The 24,733-nt window shown below is 37.3% G+C and overlaps 1 protein-coding gene across 1 annotated transcript in view; it reads right to left on the bottom strand.

Moving 5' to 3' along the window:
- Positions 1 to 5,944: 5,944 nt before the first annotated feature.
- The window catches only part of LOC120412873 (protein bric-a-brac 1-like), a 65,882-nt gene continuing 47,093 nt past the window's right edge, over positions 5,945 to 24,733 (bottom strand). Inside the window, exons 2-3 of the mRNA XM_039573504.2 lie at positions 22,255 to 23,221; positions 5,945 to 6,726 (exon numbers count right to left, since the gene is read on the bottom strand). Coding sequence (XP_039429438.1) covers positions 6,121 to 6,726; positions 22,255 to 23,196 — 1,548 coding nt within the window. The 5' untranslated portion in view covers positions 23,197 to 23,221 and the 3' untranslated portion in view covers positions 5,945 to 6,120. The remainder of the gene's footprint in view (positions 6,727 to 22,254; positions 23,222 to 24,733) is intronic.

Genomic DNA, 24,733 nt, shown 5'->3' with positions numbered 1-24,733 from the left:
GTATCTCAACAACCAGAGGTCCAATCTTCAATGTCTCTAAGACTAATTTTCTGAACTCGCCCAAAAAAAATATTTTTAGAAATGGTTAATCATGGTCACTATTTTTAAAAATCGAAAAACAGCAAATATTTCGTTCAAATCAATTTTTCGGTGGCAAATTCAATTTTATATAAAACATTGAGGTCAATTTTTTTTGTGTAAAATTTCGATTTTTTCCAAAAATTACTAATGTTTCAAAAATTCATAACTCGGTGGCAGATTTTTTGACCATGTTTCTCTATGGCTTAAAAGTTTCGTGGTTTTGTCCAATAAAATTTATAAAAAAAATCACGAAAATCAAAAAAATACGTTTTTGGAAAATTGAGTTTAAGTAAAAAAAAATGTTGATGCATTTTTTTCCATGTACCGTAAACTGGGGTCAATCGGGACACATGGGGCGAATTCGGAAAGCAGTTTTAACCATGTTGGAGCACAATATTTTGATTTTTCTGGTTGGTTTCGGATAGAACAGATTCAGACCAACAAAATGTGTACATCCATTTCTAAATTTAAAAGCTTTAAGTGCTCTAAAAACGGCTGTCCCTATTCAGACTGTAGTCCCAATTCTCCCCAGATTACGGTACCTATTTCTATTCTCAATAGTCCTCAGCAATACCTACAACTTTGCCGAAGACACCAAATTGATCAGAAAGTTCAATCAAAAGTTACAGCTGTTTAAATATTTACGTATCATTTTTATATGGACAGCTGCCAAAATTGTATGGAGACTTGTATGGGTGAACCAATGACACAAAATAACTTCTTTGGTTATTGGGAAGGTCCCACCAAAGTTTGAGCCAAATAAAAAAAAACTGAAAATAAAAATGGTCGAAATCGGGCGATTTCGTAAAGAATGTATTTATCATAAAACTCAAAATATCATTTAATATAAGATTTGTAAAAATCCACCTTCAAATTTGATCTATGCGGCATCAAACACCCTCCTACTTTCACTTTCATCGCTAGTGTATATTACTGCTTTCGCGTAATAACACCTAGATCACATAACGGGTACCTTCTGTGGAGTCCCACGCACGCGAGTGAAAATGTTCTCCGCACGTGCTTTCCACATCGCAACGGTAACGCACTCACGTGTCCCCGATCGGGCGGATATCAATGAGCTTATCCCTTGGCTGCCCACGTGCTAGTTTTAACTGGTATCATCAGCTGTACTTCAACATTTTAAAATCAAGTTAATGTAATGTTTAAGGGAAAATTAGAAGTGATAACAAAATAAAATAAAATTATTCACATTTGAAATTGCTCCGTAAGGGTTAACTATCCCAAATTGATATCCAAAGTGTCAAGGACACCACTTAGCGTAGCTGCTTAGTGGGGGTGCGTATGGATGCATGCATTGACCTGGTCCAAAAAACGTGCCCTGCGTTACCTGCGGCCATTGAACAGCCGCGAGGGGTGTACGGTCAATCGACTGCATTCCGCGGCTTTTGACAGCAACGATGTTGATACACGAAGCTGGGGATAACCTCAGTGGCTTGAAGCACTACCGGAGGGATAGGTTTGGGGTGAGGGATCACGTGTGACGGCCATCAATGAACTGTGTGACACGGCCCCGAAAGTCGACAGAGTGAGTCCGGCCTGAAGTCGATAATTAGTCAATGGTTTATGATTGATCAGATCAATTTACATATTTACGTGAAATTGCGGTGGAAGGAACGAAAACAAAACGAGCTCTCGAGGGACGGGGTAAAATATTGCCATTTTTGCATCCATCATATTTTTTCAGGGCTCTTTTTTTCTCAGTTTTTGCTGCAGTCCATCGAGGACCATCCCTCCAAAAAAGGAAGAGCAACAAAAAAAGTGGGCAAAACAAAAATCAGAAAAGATACAACAGAAAAGCATCAGAAATCGCGCGGCAGACAGCTCCTGAAGTGGAGAGCTTAATTTAAAAGCATAATGCATAATAATAACTCTGGGAAAGCCAATTTCAATATCATTATTTCGGGGTTGGGGAGGAAACCGGGGTGGCGGTTCGAATTCGGCGGAGAGTCGCAAAATATGTACCTTCGGCATGCAAAGTGCACATTCGGGCATCGAGGCCGCATCTCGCTCACTCACGTGGCCCATCCAGATTGCCCAAAAGCGGCCAGCACATTAGCAATTAAAACGATGCTAGGGATTTGCAGTGCAGCCCTGCAATGTGACAATCAATATGAAATAAAATGTCGATTACCGTCCATCACCTTGCATTAATAATGCGGATAAATGGAGCTTTGAAAGGGCCTTGATGCAATTGGATTCGTGGAGGATTCTGGCGGTGGGAAAAAGAAATTAGCTGCGGACAGGCAACTTATTAGTTCACCATCGGAAATAATTCCTTATTTGATGGAAGGTTGAAATTATATAAAATATGCTCGATTCGTCTTGTTTCAAACTCGGCATTTTAATGAGCTTGGCAAATTGGAAGAAAAAACAAATACCAGAAAAAAATGATTTCATAAACATCAAAATCTTGTTTTTTATTTTATTTTTGTTCTGCAATCTGGTTTTGCAGTTTGGATTTTGAACCTTCCTTAAACAAATAGTGGTTGTAGTGCTCTGCAGCTTGATTTTATTATTTAATACGCATTTAAAAATGATTTCTTGTTGATTTAAATTAAAAAAATGTAGAAATAAATATTAGAAATGATTTTCAAGGTTTTTTTTCAACTTGATGAATCGTCATTCATTTTTTCAATACTTTTTTTGCAAAAGTATAAAATAACTCCGGAACAAAATACATATATTAAAACAAATATTAAGAAGCTTGCTTCAGCTGAGTTTCAACAATATCAGTTGAATTCATAATCTTAAAAAATATCAATTTTGAGTAAACGCAGTGAATTTAGTTACAAATCTAAATTTTATTTCCTTTGTGCATTTGAAACAAACAAATTTTTTTTTTGCAATTCCGTCATGAAGGTCCTTACTTTTCTTGTCGTTCTCCAACGACAAAACAGCCTACTTTTCTGTACCAAAAATTACAAAATCGAATAGAAACATTTTTCAAAACAAATACTGAAAAGTTCTACTTTTCAGCACCGAAATGGATGCTGAAAAGTTGAACTTTTCAACACTTGTTTTGAAAAGTTATCTTTTTCTACATTATTTCAGTTTAAACGGTTGATTGGCTGAATACATGGACATTTGACTCACAATTCCATTCAAAGGGTGTTTTTTTGGAATTGCAAAAAATGTTCGTATTTATGTACGACTCATGCTGAAAAAATCTTTTTTTTTTGCCACTTGTTGCATAAACTACTATTAATGATTTTACATTCCTACGATACCATTTTTTCCGTCCTCTCTCTCTGATGGACCTTTTGCTAAAATTTCATTCTTTTCTTTTCAAAACTAATATCATAAAGGGACCATCCATAAACCACGTGGACGCTTTTTGAAATCTCGTGGACAATTTCCATACAAAACCAATATATTTTTGTAAGGAGCGTGAAAAATCGCTGAACCCCCTCCCACCCACAATGTGTCCACTTTATTTATCGATCGTCCCTATATGATATTAGTTTTGAAAAGATAAGAATTCTAGCAAAATGTCCAATGGACAGGGTGACCACTCAAATCCCATATTCCTATCCCCGAATTTTGCCCGACTTTTCCAGAATCTTAAAAAGTATGAATTTCTTATCTAAAGAATGATTTTAAATCAAAAACTCTTAATAAAAAATCAATACAAACCATCGGACAAAATTTCTATAAAAATCATTGGCAGTTTTAATAAAACAAAACTTGAATTTTAATAATAAATTTCGAAATACTTCACTTTAAAAATGGAACCATAATTTTGATTCAGGAAAAAATCATTCTTTGAAAAATAACCGAAATTCATATTATTTCAATGTTAATTTTCAAAATTACCGAACAAAAAATTTTTTTTTTGAAACTTCGTTGAGTTATGATTACCTATATTCATTATAAAATCTTTACATACAGCAATTCCCCACGAAAACAGCATGGAAAAAAAACAAAAGTGCTCGGATCGGGCTCAAAATTTTTCTGGGGGTTCCCTGGCCGAAATAATTAGACCCGTATTTTTTTGTTTGGCCATTAGGGTGACCTACGCCGTGTTAGGGTGGTCTGAAAAATGGCCATTTTCGTCGATTTTCGCAAAAACCACTTTTTTCGAAAAATCATAACTCCTCGCCATTTTAACCGATTTCAATTGTCTTATACGCAAATGAAAGGTGATAATAATAAGAAGTTTCAAAAATCTAGCCTAACATATGAAAAGGGCGTATGCAACTTTAAAATGCCGTTTTGACGGTGTCTGGACCAAAGAGCCTATGTCTGGAAATAATTTTATCGGATTCCCCGGACATTTTTACATAACATACTAAAAAATGGGAGGAGTTCATTAACAGGATTCCGAGATATGATTTTTTGAAAATAAAATCCGTGTTTTTTGACGCTCCGCGCGCAAAAACCGGAGAATGACGAAATTGGCAAAAAATCAACTTTTTTCACAAAAACTGCGATAACTTAAAAATTTCAGCGATGACCTATAGATGTCTGGGTACCAAAATTTTTGTAATTAAAAGACGCAACTTTTGGTATCGAGCCCGATCCGAGCACTTTTGTTTTTTTCCATGCTGTTTTCGTGGGGAATTGCTGCATATCTTTACACTTGATTACAGTTATTATTCGTTCAAAGAATTTAAAAAATATCTATGAATTCGTTTAAAATATATTTTTACCAAGTATCCTTTAAAATTATGTAGATTTTGTTGTTAAATTCTTTTATCAATGACAATTTATCGAAGGGTCGGTATTTAAATGTTTTTTTTTTTTCAACGAAAAAACCGGTGTTATAGCAGAGCAATTCCAGCTTAAATCAGGAATTTTTCTGGTACTGTTGTACCCGACCCTCTCCGATTTCAATGAAACTTTGTAGATATGTTATTCTAGGCCTCTATATAAGCCTATTTTGTGTATATGGAGCCAATTGTACTCGAAAATAACATTTGAGAAGGGCGTAAGTTATTTAAATATTTTTGTATTTTGCAATTTTAAAAATTACTGTATCTCAAAGCCGTTGCATCGTATTAAAAAGTGGTCGAAGACATACTTGTTGGAAATTGGACGGGCTTTATGAAAAAATACACTGAAATAAAAATACATGCCACTTCTATGAGGTTTTTTGATTTTTAAGTTTAAAAGACAAATTTTAAAGTGATGTCAAAGTTTTTCTTCGTTTGCAATTTTTGAGGAAATAGGCTAAGATGTTACAAAAAATGCAGGATGGTACGTCTCTTCTAAAAAAATACAAAAATCATTTAATAAAATTGTGTTTTTTTTAAGTGGTCTAAACGTCAAAATTTTTAAAAACCGATAGTTGGAATCGATTTCACAGACAATTTTACATAAAGTCTCCATATTGACCATTGTCCTATGTCCAATCCTTGGAAAGATACAGCGGTTTAAAATATTAAAATGTCGAAAAATTAGTTTTTCTGGTGGTTTTTGGCAATTTCTATAAAGACTTGATTTTTCAGTCTCGAAAATATTTTTACCGGAAAACTTGTCCAATTTGCCTTTGACAGCTTTTCAATTGGATGTATGGGCAAACAGATATAAGCTTAAGTATATTGCTCATAACTGAAAATAGAATATTTTTTTCAGTGTGGTAGAAACCTGAATAGTAAATAAACTTACGCAAATATTTAAAAAAAGTCCTTGGCCTTCAGTATGTAAATGAACAATATTTGTAAACAAACCGAAACCAATTTGAATTCTCATAAAAAAGATTAACCCGCAACTTTTTTTTGTCGAACCTTTCTTCCCTTCGGGTGTGATGGAAACCAGCGAAAAAAATTGAGATGATTCCATCACTGATCTCTGGAAACAATTTTAATGTTCACTCAGCCAGTCATAAATAAAACGCAGTTAATTTACAGTCTAATTGCAATCAGCCGATTGCATCTTATTCAGCTAAGAAAAAAAAAAGTAAAAGAAGGTTTTACCACTAACGAGAATGTATCAATCACAAATCATTGCTAAAAAGGCACAAAGAGTATCAACGTTTTCATCTGCTTCTTTATCATCTGCTTGTCACGTGCGTTGCACTCACTTCACGGCCAGCCCTGCGGCCGCCGCGGCAACCCCAACTTCCACCCCGCTTTTGCGGCTCTTCTTGGACGCCGACGCGTACCGCACCAGGTGCCCCTTGTCGTCCTCGGCCATGCCCTCAAAGTACAGCGACACGATCGAGTGCTTCCGACAGAAGGCCCACCACCACCGAAAGCCGCCCTTGCTGCCAAACCCAAACTTGTCCTCCTTGGCACGGAACGTCTCGAACCGGGCCAGAAATTCGAGGATGCTCTTGAGCGACTTCTTGGTGCGCTTGTTGTACGGCGAAATCGACGTGTCGCAGCAAAAGTCCAGCACGGCCGCTTCTTCGGCCGGGTCGAGGGGCAGCTCCTGGAGGACGGCCATCCGGTGCGACTTGCCGAGGATGTTGTCGTACAGGGTGCCCTTGGGGATGTTGTACTTGGCGGACGCCTGGGTGAAGCGCAGCCGCTGCGTCACGACGGCCGCGATGGCCTCCTGCAGCTGGGACCAGTTCCAGGCGGGGGCCTTTTGCTGCTTGGCGGACGCGTTCGAGTGGTGGCGCGAAGATTCTGTCGTCGTCGTTGACGCCGTCCAGGGGTCCGGGGAGTTGGCGGCGGAGATCTGGGTGCAATGGGTGAAACAGAAAATCATGTCAAAATTTAAGGGAATGCACAAAAATCAAAACAAAAGATCTTACAGAAGAAAAAAAAATCTTTGATAACTAATCTACAATTCAGCATGGAGCGGTTCTAATCCCATTTACGAAGCCCTTATATTCTGCAACAAAGTTTGACGAATTTAGTTCTCACAAAACAAAAAACAGCCCAGAAAGGTGAAACTATGAATAAAATACGATTACAGAGCCTAACTCAAATTCGATGGCAACCTTGTTGCTTTTCCCCTTTATCCAAAAACTAACTATAGAGTCCTCTATTTTTGACAATATGTTGCAACTAGAGAAGTGCAGCAGCAGCAGCGGGCACCAGCATCAACCCAAGGCTGAATAAAAAAGCCCACTCAACAACGCAAAAAAGCTCTTTTCCCGCGTCAGCACTTCCTTGCCAATTCAAGCCTCGCATTCAATTACAAAAAATATCAAGTAAATTTCGCCCCAAACCACTCGCTTTCATCGATGCATGGAGTTGGACACTCGTGGAGCAGCTCTTTGCGGGATACAATCCCAAATTGAATGTGGGGCATCGCGCGTGAACCACGCAATCGAGTGAATAAAATGTTGAAATGTAATATTCGGAAAAAGGGCACTCCACAAACAACCCTGTTCGATGAGGGCTCGCGATGGATTCATTTGGCGAGCTTAGTGCATATTCCATATACCTACGTGCTGATGAAATGCAATCGAAAAGTGCAGTCGAAATTGGGTTTTTATTGTGCCTTTCGTGGCTTTCGGGACTGCCCCCGGTTGTTACACTCAGAGAAAAAAAAAATACATCAAAATCAGCTATAGTTGATTTGCTACAAAAAATGCTCGATTTTGCAGCTCACTCGTACATCATTTTTGTCCGTGTGTAAATATATCAGCGATCTGTAGTCCTCACCTACACATATAATGCTGGCGCGTCCCCGAGCAACACTTCAGAGAGAGCAATATGTTGGTGCTCTGCCCCTCACAATTCATCAAGCGTCCATGGAGCGTTGATAGCGTGTCGGATCAACAACCAAGAAATTGATGGTTTAATCGTCGTCGTAGCATTGATTTGAATTTCACTCGCATTTTTTTCAGGCTATTAGTAAATTAGTATTGAATTAATCTTTGAAAGGTAATCTAACATGAAGCATAAAAAAGACATTTTACGATCGATTTTGAGTCTTCGACAAAGTTGTAGGTATAGGTTAGAACTACTCAGGAAAATAATAACGCTCACTGAAAAAATGTGTATCCCTTCACGGAGAGACTGTGTCCAGAAATTTTAACAATTAAAATTGTTGATTTTATTTTCGTAAATTTTAACAAAAACGTACTTGTCACTGCCAATTTTCAGTTAAATTAACCAAAATTCAGTATTAATTTAATGACCTGTTTGTTGAAAATGCTAAAGGCAATAAGCTAACAGATTTCCCGAACTCGAATGAACGTGCTCGACTGTTAGCTTTGGTTCTGGGAAAATCAAAAATTTTGTTGGTAGAATAAAATTAACAATTGGTTAAATATTTAAAAGACCAACTTGGGTTTGTTTACGTCTGTCATTTGAAGTCAGGATTCAAACAAGAGCGGTTTATTTGTTGAGTTTGTGAATTGGTGAGTAACGTCATGATTCGAATTCCCGGACGCTTCGAAACCCGGACACTTCAACTTGTTTTATCAATTATTTGGAGTGTCATTTTATCATTATGAGTGTCAAAACTGTGTTATTTGATGAATTCTAACATCAACTTTCATTTAAAGTTTGTTTGAACGCTGTAGTTAATGCCAAAACAATTAAATAAAATAGAATTAAAAGTTTATCAAAAATGCGAAACATTTCGCTTGAAATATTTCATAGGCGTCCGAAGCACCAGGAAGGCAAAGCAGAATTTTATGTTTTTGATTTTCTTAAATTCTAGCCATTTTTTATATAAACTATTGATTGTTTTGGTGTTAACAGCTTATTTGAGACCTAAAGAATGCCATTCACTAACATTTCAGTCCAATTTTTTGCGATTCATAAGTAAAATCGAGTGTCCGGAATTCGAATCAGCTTTTAACAGTGTCCGGAATTCGAAGCACAACAAGTCATTTTAATTTTCAAATTCTGATGAAAAATTGTTAGAAAAGACATATTTTGCATGCATTCTCTTAAAACTGACTGTTTATACTACATCCTGATGATATTTTTACATTTCCAACTTATTACATGATTTTTTGCCAGCTATAACAAAAATAATATGGTACTAAGTGTCCGGATTTAAAATCATGACGTTAGGTTTGTTGATGAATTCTTTGCAGGTGATAAAATATGAAGAGCAAGAGGACGACCTTCGCCATGAGGACCTCTAATGCGAGTGAGTTGAAAACGTTATAAGAATTTTTGATGGAATGAGAGGGCAGTAGAAGGGAAATGCCGGGATAGAGTAGCCCGGGCTAATTAAACAAAATGTTGGTTAATCCAACAAAATTTGGGTTTATTTTTGCACAATAATTTATCTACTCGGTAAACCTCGTTGGATAAATGTACGACTCGTGCTGAAAAAATCCTCTTTTTGCAACTTGTTGCATAAACTACTATTTCAGGAATCGGAGTACCTTGAATAAATTGAATCAAATGCAGTGAAAGTGTGTTTCCAAAAGTAGTTGTTAAATTAATGCAAGCTTGGTAAGTAGCATTAATGATATTTCTTCTTTCCTCATTATAATTACATGTATTTACGTTCCTTTTTTCAGTTTTGAAACTAACTGTCCTTCCGTATCAAGGGGTTTTAGGCTAGCTCAAGTCCTTTTCAGGGCTGAGACCATTTCCCAAGTAGTCGTAGACCAAAGCTACTGACTACTCATCACTCAGGGTCGGCATTACTGCTAGGCAGATTCAAGGGAGACTTTCATCACACAGAAAAAACACGATTTCGATTCCACTTCAGCACTTTATTGGGTGATTTGTTTTGTGTGGGTGTGGGTTGTGTAAAGTGTAGGTGGTTTGGGGCACTCTTACCGCGCAGCTCAGCTGGTTCTCGTGCCGGATGGACGCCGTCGGAGGAGCTCCTTCGCTCACACTGATCACAAGAGGCCGATCTTCCCCAGATCGAGCCTTCTTTTCGGTTTTCCCGAGTCCATTTTCCCACCAATTCCCAATATGTCAACAGCTGCGCTGTCAGGACACCCCACCGGGAAATTGGTGGGCTTCAGCCTCGCATACACTGAAAGATTTGCCCCATCCCACTGTCAAGTGTAGTGAGATGGTAATAAAAATACTGAATTGAAACTTTCCTTCGTCAAGAATTGTGACCAACGGTTACAGTTTATAGCCGAAGTTAAGAATTTTGTATAAAATTACTAATAAATTTCTCATGTCTATTTGCAGCAAAAGGTTCACTTTGGTGAAAATTCTGTGTCCCACCACAAAAAAATAACTAAACCTGAGACCGTTGTAGATGATGATGACTTATCGGATGATTTCACAGTGATGGTAACACTTAATTTTAAAGAACATAGAGCAATTCCAGCTCAAATCAGGAATTTTTCTGGTACTTTTGTACCCGACCCTCTCCGATTTCAATGAAACTTTGTAGACATGTTATCCTAGGCCTATATAAGCCATTTTTGTGTATATAGAGCCAATAGTACTCGAGAATAACATTTGAGAAGGGCATAAGGTATTTAAATATTTTTGTATTTTGCAATTTAAAAATTAGTGTATCTCGAAGCAATTGCGTCGTATCAAAAAGTGGTCAAAGACAAAGTTGTAGGAAATTGGACGGGCATTCTGAAACAAAATACACTGAAACAAAAATACACGCCACATCTATGAGAATTTTTTATTTTTAAGTCTAAAACTTAAATTTAAAGGTGTTGTCACGATTTTTTTTCGTTCAAATTTTTTGAGGAAATAGCCTAAGATGTTACCAAAAGATTGACGAAAAATGCAGGATGGTATGTCTCTCCTAAAAAAATACAAAAATCATTTACTAAAACTGTTTTTTTGAAAAGTGGTCTAAACGTCAAAATTTAAAAAAAAAACCCCATAGTGGGAATCGATTCCCCAGACAATTTTACATAAAAGTCTCTATATTGACCATTGTCCTATGTCCAATCCTTGGGAAGATACAGCGGTTTTGAAAATAAAAATGATGAAAAAATGGGTTTTTTGGTGGTTTTTGGCGATTTCTATATGACAGACTTGGTTTTTCAGTCTCGTTAATATTTTTACCGGAAAGCTCGTCCAATTTCCCAAAAGTTTGCCTTTGACAGCATTTCAATTGGATGTAAGGGCTTACAGTTATAAGCTTAATTACATTGTTAATAACTGAAAAGAGAATATTTTTTTCAGTGTGGTAGAAACCTGGATAGTAAATTAGCATAGCATAGCATAGCATTGGTGTCTACCCGTAGCTGCTACTTCGTTATTGACCAGGACCCCCAAACATTGCTCCGTGGACCACAGATGAAAAGTAGGAACCAATCATCACCCCTTCGCAATTTTCAAAGGTCCCTATCATGCTGATCAATACCGACGCCGGCCACGACCAGAGGTAAGACACGGGGAAGTGGATGGGAATGTTAGTCCGATACTTGAGTGATGGGACCGCCAAATCGACTGCGTCTCCGACAAAGTATCACATGAGTTTTGAGGGGTTAGTAAGATGGGTATGAGGTCAGGATTCACTGTGGTAGGTGATGCGACCATAAGCAATTTGTTTATCGGTTGAAATTTTAAAAATCTTAGGCAGCCGGCTGCGGAAAGATAGCTATCTAGGGATTTAAATATAGTATTAATTCGACCGCGATTCTCCAGAAATTCTCCGTCGGCGTGCCTTCCGATCAACGGTGATGTAGGAAGGGCTTCATTTATCGAAATGATTATTGAAATGATATAGAAAGGGCTTAATCCAGCAATACGACTTGCTAGTCTAAAAAAAAAATAGGTACGTTTTTATAGAAAACTATAAATAGAGAACAACACAAAAAAAAAAACTCATCGGCCAACGAACGCAAGTGAAAAAAAAAGAAAAAAAAGGAGGTAAAAAAACAGAACTGCGCGTCCCGAAAAGCACCACACTACTCAAACCTGGATAGTAAATTAGCTTACGTAAATATCAAAACGAGTCAAATCAAAAAGCTGTCAAAGGCAAACTTATGGGGAATTGGACCAGCTTTCCGGTAAAAATATTTACGAGACTGAAAAACCAAGTCTGTCATATAGAAATTGCCAAAAACCACCAAAAAACCCATTTTTTCATCATTTTTATTTTTAAAACCGCTGTATCTTCCCAAAGATTGGACATAGGACAATGGTCAATATAGAGACTTTTAAGTAAAATTGTCTGCGGAATCGATTCCCACTATGGGGTTTTTAAAATTTTGACGATTAGACCACTTTTCAAAAAAAAAAACAGTTTTAGTAAATGATTTTTGTATTTTTTTTAGTGGAGACATACCATCTTGCATTTTTCGTCAGTCTTTTGGTAACATCTTAGGCTATTTCCTCAAAAATTTTGAACGAAAAAAATCGTGACAACACCTTAAAATTTAGGTTTTAGACTTAAAAATCAAAAAATCTCATAGAAGTGGCGTATATTTTTGTTTCAGTGTATTTTTTTCAGAAAGCCCGTCCAATTTCCTACAAGTTTGTCTTTGACCACTTTTGGATACGACGCAATGGCTTCGAGATACAGTAATTTTTAAATTGCAAAATACAAAAATATTTAAATACCTTACGCCCTTCTCAAATGTTATTTTCGAGTACTGTTGGCTCCATATACACAAAAATGGCTTATATAGGCCTGGGATAACATGTCTAAAAAGTTTCATTGAAATCGGAAAGGGTCGGGTACAAAAGTATTAGAAAAAATCCTGATTTGAGGTGGAATTGCTCCATAATTAAAATATAAGCTAAAAACTTGGTGAAAATTTTGCTCGGTTTCTTTTTTTAAGTAATTCACGAGAAATTTGTAGTTTGCTTTTATATTATTTTTTTAGATTAATGCAACGTAATTTTTTTAAACATTAGTTAAACTTAACATTTTTTATAACAACATTTAAAAAAAAGTTTTGTGTTGATGCTTTTTAACAGTAATTAAACAAATTAATATAAAAAAAAACAAATTAGTACAAAACGTTAAATTTTTAGGCAGAATAAATGCGAAAATAAAAACACTCACCATTAATTTGTGAGGCATTATTACAAAATTTACTACAAATTCAATAAAAATATTGCCAACAACAGCTTATTATTGACTACATGTTCAAATATTTTTCTGTATTCAAGTAAGACATTAATTAAAATATAGCTAGAAATTCGGCCCAGCCTTTACCGTTAGATAATTAAAGAAAATATATATAAATTATTGATAATTAAGAAATGTTTTGTTATAAACCACTAATAATTTGCAGCATGCAAAAATATTTCGGTTGATACAATGAAAAAAAATTGTTGAAAAATAGTTGAAAACTATGTTCCAGCCAGTTTTTAACAGAATATTCCACAATATTTCAGCTAAAAACAAGAAATTTTTAGTTAATTTTCTGAAAAAAAATTCTAGCAGTCGACTGCTAGAATTCCAAACAGAATTTTAAATTTTCCTACGACCTTTTCAAATATTAAGCTAGATTTTTGAAATAGCCAAACAAATAACCATTCTGTTGCGTCTAAGACAGCTAAAATCGGATTGAATGGCGCGGAGATATGATTTAAAAAAAAGTGGTTATTGCGAAAAATTACGAAAATTGCCATTTTTTTGACCACCCTAACACGGCGTAGTTCACCCTTATGGCCAAACAAAAAATACTGAATATGCGAATTTCGGGAACTCATCTTTTATTAATAAAAAGTCAATTAAATTTAATTTTTGAAGAGATCAGTTCTTTTTTTCTAAATAGCTCTTACATACACCTTAAACTTTGCGGAAGACACTAAATCGATCAGAAAATTCTTACCACCAATTTCTTTATCTTTCTGATGGATATTTTTATTGAATTTGATGATTTACTTTTAGAGTTAGTTTTTTTAAATGAATGTTTTTTTTTTTGAAAAAAAAAAAACTTCAAAAAGGAAAACAAAAAAAGAAATACAGTGGACTCTCTCGACTGTATTTTTTATTTGATTATTTTTCAATATTTCTTTAAATATTTTTCAATGAAATTCCACAATTTTTCAGCTTAAATGAAAACAATCACATACCATAATTCCATTACGCTTTATGGAAATAAATTCCAAATTCCGACAATTCCACCAAAAAGCATTCCATCATCAAATCCCAGTGCCCCACCGGATAACAAATCTTTTATCAAGACCCCATGTTCATCACACTTTGTCCAACCAACCCAAAACCCAGCTTGAACCCGGAAAGCCAAATTGCATTACACATGGTAATAAACACACAAAAATGTTCACTTTCTCGTATTTGCGGAAGGAGGCCCAGCACTCGTCATCCTGCCGGGGAGAGTTGCAATTCATTATGACGGAAGGCCCCACTTTTGGCAACGGGCAAATGGAGCCCGAGTTTGCACCCGAAATTGAAGAACCTAGTCTATAAATGTTGGCCAAAAGCTGTCGATAAGTTTTCGCCGACGACGCCGGATGCCTTCTGGGACCCATTGAGGCGCATTTTCGAGTGGTTTTAGAGAGGGGGGCAGGCCAGACCGTTCCGTGGCAACAGAACCCCACTCGGAAACGCACTCTGACCACATTAAAACATCCGGGCCCGGATGCACTCACTGCAGCAGTTGGGTTTCGCTCCTTACAGCAGTTCGTATTTGGAGGATTCTCAGCTTGACTTTCTCTCCAGCCGGGGTCAGCAGAAAAGGTGGATATTGGAGCCGTCGTGAGCCGTCATCGCCGAAAACAGTCCGGAATGGAGGCCGGTGTGAGGCCCGGTTGGTGGTTTTGGGACCACCGGGGGAGATTGGGGTTGATTTAATCGGTACTACCGGTTTCGGTTTAATCATTTTTCCAAAGCAACAAGACAAACAAATGGTTAAATTTATTTGCATCGCTTTTTGGGCGATTTTTTCTTGAACATATCTTTTCGGGACAATATAAACCAATTATTGAATCGTAGTTGATTTAAGTAGTTTGAGAAAAAAAGTTCATTAAAAAAACTGAAATCTGAGTCTTGATCAATGCTCAAAAGGGGAACGGTCAATGTAGAGGGAGACGTTTCTCGAGATTTTCAATTTCCCGGGAATCGAGAGTTGAATTTGGTCATTTCCCGGGATTTCCCGGGAAAAGTTTTTTTTCTATGCCAATAGTAGCAATAATTTAAAAGGAAATGTAATAATATTGTTTCTTTTCAATCAATTAAGTTACATTTAATTCATACTTATTCTATTTTCTGAATCTGCAAATACACGATCGTTCCTTGTGCTATTTGGGACTCAAAGTTGTAGTTTAAAATGTTAACGAACCTTTATTCGCACTGAGTGATTTTTCAAAAGTTTCACAAGCTGGTTGCATTTACTACTAACTAGATTTTTGTGGAGTAAAAAAAAATAGCTAATATAAAATTTCCCACTATCGGGATATTTGCAATATGATAAACAACTACTTAAAACAACAATTTAAACTTGTTTTTTTTTTCTTTTAAAGGTCAACTGTAAATATTAATTGAAGCAATATTTACAGTTATCACAATTAGTGGACCTTAACTTTACTAAGATTGATAGAGTGTTTTTTTCCAAAATATTATTGACGTGAAACAAAAAATGACTAATTGACATCATAAAAGGATACAGCGAAATTACCCTAGGGACAAAAAAAACAGATTATGAGGACTGCTATGCTCGAGAGAGGATATGGAAATTGAATTTATTTTAAAAAACCTTTTCCTTCTTAGAAATAATAAATAAAAATATTTCAATAAAAAAATATTGCATTTTATTTCTGGGGTGTAACTGCTAAGTATGTTTCAAGATAAATTTTGAGGTCCAATGTTTTTTTTTTGGCTTCTCTCAATTATAGTTATTGGAATTTTCGACTAGTCAAATTTTAAACATTCTGAATAAGAAGATCAGAGAAGCATTGGTTTATTCGAACTTGGACATCGAACATTGAACTTCCAATATTCTAAACAATTTAGAATTTTTCAAATAATTTTCTGATTAGTTTATATAATTTTGCTTCGAAATTTATAAGTGTAAAATTTCCCGGGAGTCTCGACCGAATTTCCCGGGAATCGAGAGGTCCAAAAATTGTCGATTTCCCAGAAATTTTTTCCCTGGAATTCCCGCTCGTCACCCTCTAGGTCAATGACAGTGATTGCCCAAAATTTTAAAGAGCTTGATCGGCATCACGAAGAACGCACACGAAGTTGAAACGAACAAATGCAGAGCTCGACACCCAAGCAGCCGCGCGACCCGAAGGCACATGTTCTTTCTCTTTCTTTCTCATCTCTCTCTCGTTCTTGCTTGTGTGGTGCAGCGTGGTAACAGCAATGATTTGAAAGCAGCCATGGGGAAGGTGATCGGAATTGCGTTACAGTTAGAACAAACGAGCTCTTTGCGAATGAGAGAGGCGTTAATATTCCATTGACTGTGTGAGTGGATTTGCGTTGCACTCATTCGTTCGTGTGGTAACTAACAAAAGCAGAATGTTTAGTCTCGAATTTCTACAAATGATTACATTTTTGAGCTCTGTTCTTTTGGAAAGATAACATTATTTCAGTAATTGGTCACTTAAAAATCCGTCAAAAATCTGTTTTTACAGATTTCCAATCTTATAAAGTTAATAAACATAGAAAAAAAAATCAATTAATTAAGTTATTAAACACAGAAATATAACGTGCATTGTGCATTTGCACTATAAACGTGAATATATTCCTTCGTGGCTCTCGCATTCGTGAATTTAATTCCCGATTTCGAGAATTGTTTTTTTTTTCAGTGAAAGGAGAAATCAAAAAAATCAGAAAATCTCGGGTTAAGTAATTTTACTAATTTTATGTGATTTGACCAACGTTTTGGAAAAAAAATAATTTAAGCTGTTACATTAAAGTTATATTCCCTGCTTTTTTGCCCAAGTTTTGTTGTGTGTAAAACATTGTTTTAACGCAATTTGTTGCAACTTAAAAGCTAATCATTCAATCCCGTAATCAAAATTTCCAACCTCCCGTGGTCGAGTGGTTACGGGATCCGCCTAACAAGCGGAAGGTCAGAGGTTCAATCCTCGGGTGGCAGCTTTGGAGCTTTGGTCATCCCGCAAAATCAGTACAGGTTTTTCTTTCCCTGCTGTCTGCGCTTTGGAGAAACCTCGAGTTAGTCAAAAATGGACTACTCGGCGAAGAGCTCCAATGCCAACTGACGACAGTCGGGTCAATACGAGAGAGCCGAAAAAACTGATGACAAAGGGGAGAGATCTAAAAATAGCCAACAGGGACCGCTCCAGTCCCCGTCCGTCCTCATCATTTGAAGTTGGACATCAACAGCCTGCGAGCCACAACAATTCTTCAAAAGTTGCTCATTTCTCCTTCGCTAGGTCAACTACAACTACTTAGCTTCGGCTGATCTGTGCACTTCGGAAGATAGTTGACTGGCCAACTAGCCGAAGATGCGCTAACAGATACGAAGAGTGTTCGGACTCAAAAAACACGAGAGGAGAATTCTTCCTTTCGCACAAACCACGCTTCAACGCACTGCGTTCAGGCGCACTCTACCAGTGTATATGTGCATTGGAAAAAAGACTGTAAACAGATAGCTTGATTCTTCTCAATAAGATTCGAGCAAAAATTGCAGCCTTAAGAGTATAACAGGGAATCACAAAAGATAGTCGCTAGGACGGTCGAGGTGAACTAATCCCAATATCTGCCCACAAGGCGGACAAAAAAAAAAATCAAAATTTCACTAAAGTACTTTTTGATTGCATATTTGGTTTTACATCGGAAAATGAAGTTGAAAATTTTTTGCGACAAATAGAGGAACTATACCCTTTTTCAGCCTATTTCTATTATCGGCCTATCAGCACTTAGTTCATGAATTACGGCTTTCAAAAAGTGTTTTTGACTGTTCCAAAGTTATAAATAGCTCGAATTAAAGTGAGCAAGCAACATTGTTGAAATATCGGTAAATGTTGATTTAATAGCGGAAAACGGCAAAGTGTTGAGAATTGGTCGAGCGGCTTTCCCCTATTACGGTTTTTTTGAAAAAATTAGTCTTGATTCGAAAATTCATAACTCGGTCAAAGATGTTTTGCACAACCTGGACATTTCTGAAAAGTTGGAATTTGATGTTCCCTAAAACATATCAAAAATAAAAAATAAATAAAATAGTGTTTTTTGCAAATTAAGTTTTAGTGGCAAAAAGTTAAATAAAAAATCACCAATTTTTTTTTACCGTATATCATTTTTTCCAGTGTAGTCCATATCCATACCTACAATTTTGAAGAAGACTTGATCAAAAAATTCCATCAAAAGATACAGATTATTGAATTTTCATACACCATTTTTGTATGGCAAGCTGCCAAATTTGTATGGAAAATTATATGGACAAACTAATGATGCAAAATGGCTTCTTTGGACATACCAAAGGCACCGAAAAAGTTTAAGCCGGATTAAAAATACGAAAAAAAAATCGAATGACCGAAATCTCAGAGAATTGCTCATAAGTGATTTATTCATAAGACACTTACTTAATCTTAATCTTACTTAATCTGAACCACAAAACATAAATCAAAAAAGGACTATTCGGAAAATGATACATGAAAAAAAAAACATTGTTCATACAACTTTTTATTACTAAAAATATTTTTGAATTATCGAAAAAAATAAATGTTTGAATATTAGACCTAAAAAAAAGAGGTCAAAAATGTAAAAAAAAAAAATGTTTTGAAAATATTTTAGCTTAGTTGTTGTCCCTGAAAATAAAAATAAAAACTACCTAAATATCAAATTTCAATATTTTTTACTGGAAACTTAAAATATTATTTTTGCAATTCCGTCGTGAAACTACTCACTTTTCCTGTCATTCTTGAACGACGAAATAGCCTACTTTTCTGTACCAAAAATAACAGAATCGAATAGCAACATTTTTCAAAATAAATGCTGAAAAGTTCTACTTTTCAGCACTGAAATGGGTGCTGAAAAGTTGAACTTTTCAGCACTTGTTTCGAAAAGTAACACTTTTCAACATTTTTTGATTTAAACGATTTATTGACAAAATACATGAAAATTCGACTTTAAATTTCACTCAATGGGTGTTTTTCAGAATTGCAAAAAATGTTGTATGGAACTCGTTGCAAAACTTGATTTTTTCAGCACTCTTCGTATTTATCCAACTCGGTGAACCTCGTTGGATAAATGTACGACTCGTGCTGAAAAAATCCTCTTTTTGCAACTTGTTGCATAAACTACTATTTCAGCACTCAACTGGGTGCTGAAAAGTTGAACTTTTCAGCATTTGTTTTGAAAAGTGACAATTTTCAACATTTTTTTTATTTAAACGATTTATTGACAAAATACATGAAAATTTGACATAAAATTTCACTCTGTGTGTGTTTTTTGGAATTGCGGTGAACCTCGTTGGATAAATGTAAGACTCGTGCTGAAAAAATTCTCTTTTTGCAACTTGTTGCATAAACTACTAAAACGAAACTATTGGCACTACGCCCCCCGGGGCATGGCCTTCCTCTAACGTGGGATTTCTGCTCCAGCGCCTCTGACGAGACAGGAGAAACCGGGACCGACGTTTTACTTCACCATCCGATAGAAGCTCAGTGGATAAGGCGGGAATCGAACCCGCGTCTCATAGCATCATCGGGATCGGCAGCCGAAGCCGCTACCCCTGCGCCACGAGACCCACTTTATACCTTTTCACAGTTAAATGCTGCTGTGAAAAATTAAAAACAAAATAATATTTTGTAAGTATAAATTAAGCTTTTTCGAAGGTTATTTTGTAACTTGAATCTTTTCAGCAATATAAAAATTTTAATATCAAGCCATAGTCTCAACAATTTATTGCAAAACGTGTTTTTAAGTGAATTTTACACTAGTTCAGTTGTTTTGCAATCATTAGTTTTCAAAAAATGTAAAATTTGACGAAAACAAAAATTTTAGCGATTTTTTTGCGGTGCTGTCCATTGGAAATTTTTAAAAATTCAAGAGATTTTTGAATAAACCCAAACATGCTAGAAATGATTCTAGACGCAAATGAATGCATTTTAAATTGATTTCAGCTGATTGAACTTTAATTTTCATTGAAATTTTGAAGCCTAAAAAATATTTTGCCTCTTGATTTTCGGGCCCATTTGAAGGGGGATGAGGGGGACAAAAACTTTAAATAAAATTTGTACCAGCCTTAAAAAAATAGAAAAAATCAAAAATTAAATAATTCGTATTTTGCACGTTGCTCAAAATACCATTATAATGAACAAAAATATACAAGCCGAGATGTTGGTGTCTATCGATTCCCTACACCATAACGCACCTCTGAGCAAAAAAATGAAAACATTCGCTGATTTTCAATAAGAAAACCAAAACAATCAATAGAATTTGAGCACTATACAGAATATGCATTTCGAGATAATGATGGATTTTGCTTCATATGACTGTTAAGTATCTCTTGCTCAAGTTACAAATTATTTGCTAATGCAGTTTTTGAGATACAGCCGCTATTTCCGATTTTTTCACGCCGATTATATAGATTTTCTTACACAAAGTCGGAAATCAAATTTTAATATGAAAAATCAAACCATCCACATTAACGACCCCCGGGTCTTTTGTGGTCTCTATTGCAAGTTTCTGCTCGAACCTAGGAGTCCGAAGGCTTGAATGGGGAGAGCACCCAAACCTCTTTCTACTCCAAGGAACCTTCCACCCCAGTGTTTGAACTGACGACCTTTGGATTGCGAGTCCAACCGCCGCCAGCGATTCCACCGGAGTAGGCTTGGTTTGGTGTGTTGTTTGTACTTATGGCATGGAGAAGACTCCTACACCTGGACGGCCTAACAACCAAGGCCGGGACCGACATTTTACTTCCTCATCCGATGGAAGGTTGGAGCAGATGGGAATCGAACCCAGAATCATCCGCTTACAAAGTGGACAGCGTAACCATTCGGCCACGCACTGCATTTTAATATGGCGGTGTCTCAAAAACTACATATGAAGCAAAATCCATCATTATCTCGAAATGCATATTCTGTAAAGTGCGCAAATTCTATAGATTGTTTTATTCTTATTGTAAATCGGACGTAACATCTTGAAAAGGCTGCATCTCGAAAACTACATCAGCAAATGTTTTCATTTTTGCTCAGAGGTGCGTTATGGTGTAAGGAATCGATTGACACCAAAATCTCCGATTAAATTTGTTTTGATTATAGCGGTATTTTGAGCACCGTGATTTTGGCATTCCAATTTGAAAAAGCTGTATGGACAAAGCTTCATCCAAATAAAAAAAAAATATTAAAAATCAAAAAAACGCGAAATAATTTACCAAACCTAACCAAACCCAACTCTCCCCTAACAATCTCCTCCTCCAATTTGGCTGTGCGCTTCGGATTCCCGGACCCGTTTTCGGTAAGGATATTGGCTTCTTCCCATCGGTGCTGCAGGTCGGTCTTCCGCTGAACTACCCACTACTTGCCCGGATCTTAGGGCCCGCTGCACTCTCGTCGTTGGGTCCGTTTCTGGCAGGAAGCAGGATTTGAATGTGGTTTTGCGATGCGTTTCTCGGCCCGTGTGTTCCCTCCTTAGGTTCGAGGGTGGCTCACATGCAATTTTCCAATTGCAGTAGCCGGCACGGAATGTTTTCCCCGGCGATGATATGTGGTGATGCACGATGCGAAACACACTCTCTCCCCCCCACCACCGGTGTGGCCCCCATGTAGACTCGGGACTCAACGACCAAATGCACTTCACATCTGCGAAAATACTTTATGCGATTCCTTGCCCCGATTTCCGAAAGGGGAATAATTTTTCATCCACCTTCACGATGCACCGGTGTGTGTAGCGAGCACGGTGGACTAGCCGGAAGTTGACCGGTGCTGGCTCCAAAGAAGACGACGGTTCGGCATGGTGAGCGAGCGAATCCCTGCTGGGCGGTGACAGGGACTGATCCAAGTTGGTTTGTTTGCAGGACCATCACTATAAAATTGAACTTCAACAGCAGATTTCACCCCTGATTTCAAGTCTTCCTGCTCTTTCCAAAAAAAGCATTCCGAATTCACTCTTACAATTAAACAACTTCTATTCTCATCGCCCGAAATCCCCTTTTGCGTCGAAGGACGGTGCTCCCCTATTCTAAAAACAGAAAACCGCTGCGAAGCCCATCAAAAGACGCAAATGCATTCGCAAATGCGCCGAAACGGTGTTCCTTTCTACCTGACGAGGGGCCTCGAAATTGGATCCCAAAATTGTTGAAGCCGATGCGTGTTTAATTTCGGCAGCTCGGCAGCTAGAATGCATATAAAATATTTGCCTCCACACTCGATGCGAGCTTTTCCGGCTTTTTTTTTCGAGGAGGGAAATGCACTTTCCAGGGGGGTTCGTTAAGATCCGGGGTCAAACGGCATTACTCACATCTTCGTTGGTCGAATCGAGCAAGCTCATCTTGGTGTCGTTGGTATCTTCTGCTGGTGGCGCCTGCTGAAAGGAAGTGGCCACTTCGAGCTTCACCGGGGACGGCGCCGGAGGCTGCACCATCACCGTTGGCAACGGGACCGACGACGGCATGTTCTGGAATGCGTTGTTCGGCTCAAAGTTGTTGATGGCGTTTTCGTCGACTTCGGCCTCCGGCTGGGACTTTCGCTTGCGAGGAGGTTTGATTCGGAAGGGCAACGCAGCAGCAGCCTCCTCCGAGGGCCACTCGACGGGCACGTCCACCGTTTCGAGCGTTTGCTTGCGCGACAGTTCGCGCTCCTTCGAGGAGCGTTTCTTCCCGGCCGGAGCGGTTTCTTCGTTGCTGAACGCGGCGTAGATCGTAAACTGTTCGACGGGGACGCCGCCATTCTGGGTCGTCGTTTCCAGCGCTTCCTCCTCGTGGCTCACCTCCGTCAGACCGCGAATCTGGAACATCTCGGCCAGTTTGAGCAGGGGCCGGATGTGTTCCTGGGCCACGTTGATCTCGCCCCGGTACATAAAGTCAACCAGCGCCTTCAGCTCCTCAAAGCGGACGTCCTTGATGATGACCACCGGATGTTTGCACGGAGTTTCGTTGAAGATCGTCTGGAAGTAGGGACTGCTGGCCGCCAGCACCATTTTGTGGGCCCGAATCGGGCGACCTTCGCTGATTAGCGTCACATCGGCGAACGATTCCGCCTGGTACAGCTGGTCGAACACGGTTGACAGGTTGGAGTGGTAGTTGGTCCAACGGAGGCAGAACTGCTGCTGCTGGATCGGCTGCTGCGGGGTTTGAATGGTGGTGGCGGTGGTGACGGCGGATGGCAAGATCGAGGCAGCGTTGGCGTTGGTCATGGTGAACGTTTGGGACGGTATCAACAGGTTGATGCCGTTGAGAGGCATTTCGGAGGAGGATTTCAAGGAGTCACTGCAAAACAAAACACGAAAGAGATGATTTCGTTATTTTTAGGCTGAATTTCATAAATAAGAATTTAAATTTACGTGATATTGATTGTTAGAAATGTAAATTTTGATTCTAACACTCAGTGCAATAAGATTGCTTTGATTTTAATTTGATTTAAACTGGAGCAACATTTGAGAAGGGCACATAAGCATTTGAACATCTGGGTATTGTTTTTTTCTGCACCTTAGCTTGTAATGAACGTGAAAAAATAAACATAAAAAGTTCTGTGAGTAAAATATCAATCAAAGTGGAACGAAACCTGAAAAAAGTATGACCGAACTTGCAAGCGATTTAATTTGCTGCGAATTACATTCCAAATGGGCGTAGCTGCAAAAAATCACTGTTTACATGAAGTTTATTCCAGATTCGGATTCAGCGGCCAAAATTACTATAAGAAAGCATACCCTGACCTTTAAGACATATGCTTACAACATCGTGTAATTAGTAAGCCTTGCTTCTGAATTCTGAGAAATTTTGAAAATTGGCACTTTTTTCTCATTAAAACTCAAATATCTCGGCACTGGAGGGTCGAAATTGCGTTTTCTCAGAGGGAAAAAAAAAGTTTCGAAAAATTCCTTTATTTTCAACATTAGGGGGGGCAAGATGAACATATGGGGCAAGAGGAACAATCGCTCGTACGGCTGTAATTTTTACAATTTTGATTATTTTCTAGTATGAGGAATTGTTGTTAGCAATGCAATTAGCTGATTCTACTACCAAATGCCACGGGGTATAAGATTAAATGAAGTTTTTTTCAAAACCTTTGTTTTCTTATAATATTTGGAAAGTACAAAATAAGGCTTAGGGTTTGTGTTAAGGCTCATTTTATCTATTTTTTTCCTAGATCTGTAGTGTCCCTTTCAATGACTTGCACCTTTTATAAAGTATGATTTAACTTTTGGTTATTTTTGTTGATAGCATTTAAAAAAATCTTGTTCAGGTGGGGCATATGGATTTTTAGTATGGAAAAAATACGAGCTGCTGCAAAAACATATTTTATTGGGAAATATATACATAAAAATACTTAAAAACTGATAAACAATTGTTAAAAAAATACCATGCAAAATATAGAGATATTATGAAAATTTACTATTTATCATCCAGGTAATTTTTTTTTTCGTAAAAACGATCAAATTTTTTGTAAATTATTATTATTTAATCTTAAATTTAAAGAATAATAATTCAATTGTTAACAAATTAACATGTTTTTTCATGCATTGCTCCTCTTGCCCCAACGTGTTGTTTGTCTTGCCCCACTAGTTGAGTGGAACGTACAGAAAATCAAAAGTTTTAAAATCATTTTTTTACATAAAAAAACAGGATTTTACTAAAAACATTTTTTTATCAAAGTCTTAGTCAAGACCTAGATTAAGATGATTATAATAAAATCCGACAGATTTTTTAAATTTTTTATTGTGTTATAACGAGCATTTCCTTAGCTTGTTACACTTGCCCCACTTTCCCCTAATTAGCTTT

This window comes from Culex pipiens, chromosome 3, assembly GCF_016801865.2.
Source record: "Culex pipiens pallens isolate TS chromosome 3, TS_CPP_V2, whole genome shotgun sequence".
NCBI lineage: Eukaryota > Metazoa > Arthropoda > Insecta > Diptera > Culicidae > Culex > Culex pipiens.
Note: the sequence above shows the minus strand (reverse complement) of the source record. Positions and strands in the feature narration are given on the sequence as shown.